At 33.8% G+C, this 9,486-nt stretch overlaps 1 protein-coding gene across 1 annotated transcript; it reads right to left on the reverse strand.

The window, feature by feature from the left end:
* Positions 1-1,816: 1,816 nt before the first annotated feature.
* Positions 1,817-7,195, reverse strand: LOC122518713 (zinc finger protein 433). The gene is made up of 3 exons (XM_043637770.1): positions 6,458-7,195; positions 3,441-4,379; positions 1,817-3,342 (listed from the first exon to the last, which is right to left on the reverse strand). The coding sequence occupies exons 1-3, from the start codon at positions 6,528-6,530 to the stop codon at positions 2,588-2,590; spliced, it is 1,767 nt and encodes a 588-aa protein (XP_043493705.1). The 5' UTR covers positions 6,531-7,195; the 3' UTR covers positions 1,817-2,587.
* Between the last annotated feature and the right edge of the window lie 2,291 nt (positions 7,196-9,486).

Raw genomic sequence — 9,486 nt, forward strand, 5'->3', positions numbered from 1 at the left:
TGTTTTTTTGTACTGCAACGATTAAGATATACTTTCAGGAAGAATATTAATAAATATTGATATTAAAAGATGCATTATTCATTAAATGAGATCTTATAATAAACATTAACATTATATATTTTATATATAAATTTAATTACAAATTTTTAATATAATATTAATTAATTCTTTCCAATTACGTTTGTGTGTGTAAATACATATTTTATGCGAAAGAATGAAAAAAAAGGGCCATTTTATTTTCGATATTAATTTTCTTTTCTATTTTTTAAATAAAAGATATGATTCTTAAAAGAAAAAAAAGAAGAAAAAAAAGGAAATATTAACTGTATCAATAATATTTATTTTCACTGACATGAATCGAACTCTGTATTACTCAATAAGACGTTGTGAATAAGAGAAAACGTTTGAGAACTATCGTCATACTTAATTATCGATCGAAATGATTTCTTCTTTCGTTTGTCCTAATTATTGAGAAGAGTGTCAATTCATTTATTAAATACAGCGAGACTAGCTGTTTATTTAAGTTCGATGCATAACTAACGATAGTACGGTTCATCAATCCGATAATAGGAATCTCGGTGGATAATAAAAAGAAAAGAAAAGAAAAGAAAAAAATCATTGACATAAACTACTTTCCCTTTTTAACAATTTCAATCTCGTTCTGTGAATGATTTAATGTTATTTATTTAAAGAAATGATAGATCATAAAAATATGTAAAAGATAATAGAGATACGTTATGTATACGTATATGCATACATACATACATACATATATATGTATATTTCTTATTGCGATGGACAAATACTTTCACAATTCGTACAAAAAGTGAGTAAAATATTCGCATAAGGCACTCTGGTACTACAAATGGCACGTACAATTATTTACAATAAACAGCATATCGAACTGTCTTTAATTAATCACCTACCACGTAATCGCTTTCTTCTAATTTTCTAATACGACAAAATTGGGAATGCTATTTACAATGTTTCGAGTTAAATCAATTACAATGAATAATGTTAAAAAAAAGAAAAATAGAAAAGAAAGAACGCGTATCCTTTTTTAGATCATCGATGATTGCAATTCAATCGATGATGTTTTAAATATATTCTATAACACAATTGATAATTTAACGATCTAAAGAGAAAATCAAATTATCTTATAATAATTTCATTTTCTTTTTCTGTTTTTTCTTTTTTTTTGACTAAATATTAATAATATTATATATTTGTTTGTTTATTAATAACCGTTGCCACTCGAGTTCTCATGGTAACCACCTCACTCGTGGCAAATTCCTACCTTATCGACCTATGATAATATTCTTTCTTTTTTTCTTTCTTCTTGTTTTATATTTTTCAACATCTCATCGTCGGATAGAAAATAAAAAACATTCTTACAAGAGAGAATTATTACAAAAGTACTCGCATGAATAATTTTTTAACGACGCAAAGGGTTACGCTCGTTGTAGCAAAACGGACTCGACTAGTTCACACTCAGATCCTTACCGACGGTCGGTAACGGATGAAACAAATGAAAATAAAATTCTTAAATTATCATACTTATAGATTAAATCATACTTACACACATACAAGCTTTATCTCTATACAATTTTGTTGAATCACAGATAGAATACACATTCGAGATATTATAAGTAAATAATATGATATTAATTATATCTTATTTAAATCCATGTTTTAAACATTCTACGATTATTTTCACGATTTCTTATTAAAAATTGTTAATCTCAGAGAGAGAGAGAGAAAAGAGAGAGAGAGAGAGTATAACTTATTTTAAATAATTACTTTAATCCGGACTAAATCTAATGAGAAATTTCTTTTATTCGAATTTATCAAATATTCGATCGCATTATCCTAATTTAAGGCAATATTTCTAAATACTATTATACAAATCTAATATCACTATGATTTCGCCAATGTTCTTTTTTGTTTTTTTTTCTTTTTTTTGTATAACTCATTGACTAAGTACTCTCGTACGATTATATACAATTCGAGACACCTTTTTAGCAGCTGCCTTGAAGAGCACGTGAAAAGATATTATCGATGAATTTTAATTCTAAACTGTAAATTGTATCTCAATGGCACTTTCATTCGATTAGGATTCGTAATAAAATAATGACGCGTCGTGTATCTTGGGAAAAATTTGTGCCTCAGTCCTGACGATGAAATATAATAATAATAATAAAAAATGAAAAGAAAAAGAATAAAGATTTAATTTTGAAGGCAGGATCAATCGAAGAACAAAAAAAGAAACCAAAAGGAAGCACTCCATTTAAACATACGAGTATAATGTCTAGAACGTTTAAATATTAGTAACGATTATTCTCTACGTGGTCCCTAATTAGGAAGATACTTTAGACAATACCCGGTATATGTACACGTAATGCCTTTCGATAATTATTTGAAAAAAAAAATCAGCACATTGTCATCATCACGTGTCGGAAATCGATATAACGCAAACAAATTTCGTTCTATATCGAAAAGAAAAAAAAGAAAAGAAAAAAAACAAGAGAGAAATAAATGTAACAGAGGATGAACAATAAAAAAAAACGTGTGATCCTACGTTTCAATTTCACGCGATCGCTAAATTGAGTGTCATCGTTGTGGGTCTCGAGAAAGCAGAAGTTCTCGTTGACTCGGTATAATCAAAAGTATTGGAAGATTTTTTAGCGTCATTGAATCTACCCAAGTGTTCTGGATTGGGTGATATCACCGAGGTTCTGATGACCATGCTTGAAACGATCTCAGTAGTTTTGTTATCTTGCGACTTCCCGTGAAGTTGTTCTTTGAAAATACGTTTGGCAGGTGGTGAAGGGTCACTTTCACTAGGACCACCACCGCCAGTGTGTTTGATGATAGCTGAAAATGCTGAAGAATTCGAGTTTTGATCGCGTTGAATAGTTAAACGTGGAACTATCACGCTAGTCGGTGATGCTGTCACACAGGAAGTCGTCGTAGTTGTTGTTGTTGTTGTATTCGTCGTGGCCATTGCCGTCGTTGTCGAATTTTGTGAATCGTTGAAACCATCCAAAGCCGTTGATATAGGCTCGTTCGTTCTACCAGACGTTGTCGACGATGAATTAGTAGAATTCGTCTTTCGTTCGCTAGATTCGTTCTTCTCGATTGTGGATCGATGATGATGATGATGATGCGCTCGCATGCAAGAAGATTCTTCGTGTTTGTATAAATATGATTTCAAAGCAAACGCCTTACCACATCTAGCGCACACGTGGGGTTTCGTATTGGAGTGGGTTTGTATGTGTGCGCGTAGATTCGATTTGTCGGCGAACGCTTTGTTGCAGATCGTGCATTTGAACGGTTTCTCACCTATCGTCGATAAGATAAAACAAACAGAACAAAATGAATGAGTAAGATTCGCTTGATTTTTTGAGGTTAGCTTTAGGTTTAAATATCAATCGAATTACCTGTATGCGTGCGTATGTGTCCTTGAAGCAACCATGGCCTGGAAAAGCACTTGCCACAATAGTGACACTTGCAACCCTGATTATGTGTCCTAACGTGCATACTGAAGGCAGGCATGCTGACATAAACCTTGTCGCAATGGGGACACCTCCTTGCCTTCTTGTCACCCAGTGATCTGTGAGTTTGCCTGTGTCTGGCAAGATTTGACGATGTAGAATACTTTTTACCACAATCGGGACACTCGTGATCCTCGCTATCCTCGTTTTTTGTCGTTTCAACGTTACCCTGAATAGTTGTTCGACGTGATTGTTGAGTAACGGGATTCGATTCACTGACATTATTATTTGATTTTGGTGGTGATTCAATTTTCTTTTCCGTTGGGAAAGTAATTTCTTCCCGTGTATGATGTGTTTGAATATTATTATTATTAGTATTATTATTATGATTTCTATGATGAAGACGTTGATGATGAGGAGACAGTCTTTTAATTCCAAGTACCTCTTGTTCGTTTTCTATACTCTCGAAGAAGAATCTAGTTTTTTCCAAGCTTTGTTTTTCCTCGTAGGTAGTTCGCCGTTCCTGAATTCGTTGGGGTTGATGATGAAGATTATTATTATTATTATTATTATTATTATTATTATTATGATGATGATGATGGTGATGGTGATAATGATGATCCTTAATTCTGGGTACAATCGTTCTAGCACATTTTTCCACGGGTTCGTTAAATCTCGGTGAACTTGATCGTTGATAGATCACATTGTTAGGATGAATTAGGGTACCAGCTGCTGCAGCAAGGCTGACTTCCGCAAGTTTCGTAAGGTTGTACAATTCTTCGGGACATTCCGAGGAGGTCTCGCTACCGCATTCGCTAGCACCATCGGAAGTAGGCTGGGCACTGCCATATTCGGCTAACCTAACCCCTCGTTCAGGACTTTGACCTGTGTATAAAAAAAGAATAATATATATTTTTTTGAATAATATACTTTTTTTGTCGTATTAAGGAAACAAATGATGGGAGTAATCTATTTACGATGCGCGTGCAGCACAGCGACACGAAATTAACGGGATGAAGTTAGCCGATATTAACGATGCGCGCGCATACAGACATGAAATTAACAGCATGAAGTTGGTCGATAAATCTCCCTTAAATTTAGTATACGAACTGATATCTATATTCAAGATATTTATTCTAGTATTTTTATATACACAACACGTGTTTTATTTACGATACACAAATAAAAATTATTTATTTATTTATTTTTTAATGATTACATAGGATGATGATTGATATTAACTGTGAATATCTTTATATTTTGTTATATTCTTGTTGTTGTCTTTCGTTATCTTTTTCAAATATTTGTAACAGATTATCTTTCAAGTTCCTTGTATCGTGCGTTCAACGTACTCTAACATATTATATTATCGATGGTTTAGCATCGAAACGTTGAAAGCTCGAGTGTTAACAATACTCGAGTTGGTCTGGCAAACTTCCAATAAGAGTCTCGAACTCGTATAAATTCCTATCGACATCACAAACTTTTCCTGTCTGTTTTTTTATTTCTATCTCTCGCGTAAAGTAAGAAACGGAAGCAACGTGAACGTGAGATACACATAGAGAAGAATCTTGATAACGATAGATTACTCACAGATTCCTTTTTTTCCTCTTTTATTCTACAAATCAAAATCCTTCACTCCTGCAAGATTTATCGATGATTTCAAAACTCTACAGGTGGTTCTTTTTTATTCTCGTCGTCGAATAAACGTCGAATTAAACTACTAGAAGTAAATACTTTCCAGTTAATTTACTTTGAACGTATATATATAAAAAAAAGGAAAACAAAGAATGAAATAATATGACGTTGCAATATAATTAATTGTTTAATTATTTGTTTAATTCGCATACTCGATTTTCCTATCGCCGTTGGAAACTTTCTTACGTTAGGTTTTCGATGAGTTTTATCGTTTCCGGAGCAGTACACGAGCTTTTTCCACGGATTTATATCAACCAAATGGATTTTGGTTATGAGCAGTAAATCCGAGCAGTAAATTCATGATGGTTCGTGAAACACGCAGGCAAGGCAAGGCAAGCAAGCACTTTCGAGAGTTTGCTCGCAGCTCCGTTTTTGGGGAGAACGGAAATAGCGTGCTTCATTTTCTCTCTCTCTCTCTCTTCTTTCTCGCTCATTCCGCGTATTTTCGAACGCGTGTGCGTGTTGCTTGCGCTTGTAAAGAGCTTTGGAGGGGTTGACGGCATCGCGACGGTATGCGTCGTAAGAACTTTGTGACGCATCTAGTATCTACTATTCTTAAATCTTCAAAAGATTTAAACCACTTTACTCCTAGCTAACTAAGCCTATTATACTTTTGTCTTATACTTATCAAGTTGAAAGAAAGCTTCAATTTGTTAAATTTATTCAAAATATCTTCAAAATCTTCAAACTATTAAACATAAGCACGAAAGTTTCAATTTGTTTAATTTATTTTTCAATCTATAAATTTTTTAAACTACACACACACACTTTACCCATAGTAAACTAAGCCTATTATACTTTTGTGTTATACTTATCAAGTTTAACGAAAGCTTCAAATTGTTCAATTTATTCTTAAATCTTTCAAATATTAAACATAAGCATGTTATTATTCTGTCCACTATTAGGATGAACCATAAAATCATGCGCGTTTTTTTCTTTTATATATATATATATATTAATATTTCCAAAGTAAATTTTACAAAAAGAAAAAATGAAACAATCCATTATATACAGTTTCGAAATAAAATTTCGACACAATAAGCACACGAACTTTTGATTCACGTTAATAATTATCGAATTAAATGAATGCTTTCATCTTTCTTTTGACAAATAACGATTTATTTTCAATTATTATTACCGATTGAACAATAGAATAATTTCTTTAAGCAAACATTCATACGTCAAAACGTCAAACAACCCTCTTGCGAAAAAGGCCTCGAGTGCAAAGGGTTAAATTATAAAACAAAACAAAAAAACATTCGCACCTCCAGCGGAAGTATCGAACTCCTCCTCGACGCCGTTGTATCGGCGATGAGTGATCAGGAAAGCCCTCGGCATCTTCTTTTTTTCCTCCCCTTCTTCTTATCTTCTTCTTCTTCTTCTTCTTCTTCTTATTCTTCTTCTTCACCACTTGATATTTTTCTCAAAGTATCACACAAACCATGATTGGCCTTTCTCTCAACTTCGAACAATCAAAATCTTGTCCACACATTGAACGCAACACACGCGAATTTTTCTTTTCTTTTCCAATAAAAATTATCCCGAACAAAAGAAAAAAGAAATAAAAAACGGAAAGAAACGGAATCAAAGTAATCGAAGTAAAATATATAATTATCAAAAAAAAAGAAAACAAAACAAAACAAAAAAACGAAAGGATTAAATCCTTTGCGAATAAAAACGGGGGGGGGGCAGGGGGATGGACGACGACGCGATAAAAAACAAATAAAAAAAAACAGAACAGAACGGAATTTGGCGTCACGACGCGGATTAAAAAAAAAAAATATCAAAGGAAAAACCTTCTTCTTCTCGCGCGTTGTTTTTGTCTGCGGCGGCGTTGGCGGGGCAGGGGTGGGGGTGAGGGGGGCCCCAGGGGTGCGTACGCCTCGGCAATTTCGGGCGCAATAGTTCCTCCGGCTAAGTTTCGGGGCTACATATAGGAGCGTAACACCTCCCTTACTCCACTCTTCCCTTCTTCCTCTACCTCTTTACCTTCTTCTTCTTCTTCTTCTTCTTCTTCTTCTAGTACCAGCAGCAGCACCACCACCACCACCACTTCTTCTTCATCATCATCTTCTTCTTCTTCTTCTTCTTCTTCTCGTTCAGCTGGCGAGTAGTTGCAAGCGTTGTTCCCTCATACGATCACGCATTTGTGCATATACGTGAACCCCCTGCTCACCCCCCTGTTTACCCCCCTGCTTACCCCCTTCTGTTCAGGGTGTGTATATCTATGTAAATTTAAATAGTGTGTGCGTACTCTGTTCACTCTAATATACGCGAATCCTCACATTTATAGCGTTTCTAAAGTGTAATAAATTGTCCGAGTTGTGCACATAACTATCCGAGATGCTAGGGAAATATATAATGGACCAATGATTAGCTCAGGATAGCTTCTTTCTACCACCATTATTCTTCTACGAACTACCCCCGTTGTTATTAGTTTTAATATTGTTAACCAGTTTTATATCTTAGCGTAGGCGATCACTTTTTTTCTTCTTCTTCTTCCTCTTTTTTTTTTTTCTCCTACATTTTCTCTATTATTTTTTATTTTTTTTTTAGTTTTTATCGTTGTTCTTGTTATTATTATTGTTATTATTGACGGAATGACCGAAGGGATTATTTATACGAGACTTGTCCGACCTCGAAGAAAATTGTCCACTCGTTTTTTCGCTTACTCTCTCTCTCTCTCTCTCTCTTTTTTTCTTTCTTTTTCTTTTACTTTTTTCTTTTTTTTCGTTCCTTTTTGTATCTTTGTTCCGGTGTTGGAAGTTCGAGTCATTAAATAGAAGCGAGAGATAATTAATAGCACGCTTGGGATAGATAAAAATATCGAGGATCGAAGAAGGGTGGTGTAACCCACGTTAATGGAAATATGTATTTTTAAAAGAAGAAAAAAGTGCAGAAAATTATTCGATAATTTTATATACAATTAAATATATAAATAATTAAATATAATTAAAAATCTTGATAATTCTTTCTATTTAATATAAGAACAGGAAATTATTCGATAATCTTACGTTCATACGTAGCGTGATTCTTGTCGGCACGGATCAACGGGTTGTGCATGGGGAAAAAAAAAAATTAATAAAGGTCACAATGCTATCCCCCCATAATCGATCGATTTTTCTATTATGAAATTATTGTTCTCGGTCATTGCGATAATGACGTTATTTAAAGAAAGATAAGTATTATAAAAATAAAACGACACTCTAATAATGAATTCGATTTATTCTTAAACCTCGAAAACATCATCGTTACAATTTAAAATCAATGTGGAAGAAAAAAAAAGAAAATTTTGGAAAAGGATTTTAGAGATCACCCGGAAAGGGTCGTAAAGAAGAAGATAAAAAGGGCCGTCCCTTCGACGTCGAATCGATGGCACGCGCTCAAGCTCATTAACTTTTACGGGGGCCCAATGAACGAATAGAAAAACAAGAATCCTTTTTTTTTCTCTCTCTCTTTCTTCCCATTCGTCTTAACTTTAACTTTCGAAAATGAAGAAAAATAGTGAAACTATAACTTGACAAAAAGAAAAAGTCAAAAGTAATGCAGCAAAGCTAGTGGGATGTATGATTCATCGAGACGCACACGCGTACACACGTATACACTTACACACACATACACAGATGAGCTTTTTGCCGAAGAGAAGAGACGAGTGATACTTCCAGGAGAGGTACGGTCATCGGGAGTTGCAAATGTCTCCTCAAATTCCAAGAAACATGTAAGCTCGTACAAGAATACAGGGATTGAAATTTGATCCAATTCTGTTCTAGATTTTCATCAATTCAAATTTCAAATGAATAACAAATTTAATAATATAATCACGATCTTATTTATTTTATTATAATTAATAATTTATTTTAATTTGATTTATTCGTGAATGAGAGTTGTACGAAAGAAAATTGATTTAGAAAATGGAAAAACAAACGACAGTACGTTTTAACCAATTGTAAGAGATCAAATAATTATTTGGACACTTATATTAAGAGAATGTAACAACGTGTTGCTCTTGTGTTAGCTTCGTGATCGAAAGAACGAGATAAAAAGGTAGATCTCGCGTTTGTCTGGCACACCGATCGTTCTTCCGTTCAAAATAGAACTCTTCTCTCCTTCTTTCTCTCTCTCACACACACACACTCATTCTCATTTTCTTTTTCTTTCGTTTTCAATCCCGTTGTGTGCGTCAAATGATAGCAAGCAAGCAAGTAACCAAGCAAGCAAGCAAGCAAGCAAGCAAATGCTTTGGCAAAATGTTGTATTTTCAAGCATGCCACCAAACATGCGCCATCCATACTTA

The sequence above is a fragment of the Polistes fuscatus genome, unplaced genomic scaffold (assembly GCF_010416935.1).
Source record: "Polistes fuscatus isolate 324 unplaced genomic scaffold, CU_Pfus_HIC Scaffold26, whole genome shotgun sequence".
Lineage (NCBI taxonomy): Eukaryota > Metazoa > Arthropoda > Insecta > Hymenoptera > Vespidae > Polistes > Polistes fuscatus.

Coding starts and splice junctions, on each gene's coding strand:
- LOC122518713 (XM_043637770.1), bottom strand. CDS start 6,530: ATGCCGAGGGCTTTCCTGATCACTCATCGCCGATACAACGGCGTCGAG. Junction 4,380..6,457: donor GTTCGATACTTCCGCTGGAG/GTGCGAATGTTT, acceptor TTTTATACACAG/GTCAAAGTCCTGAACGAGGG. Junction 3,343..3,440: donor ACACATACGCACGCATACAG/GTAATTCGATTG, acceptor TATCGACGATAG/GTGAGAAACCGTTCAAATGC.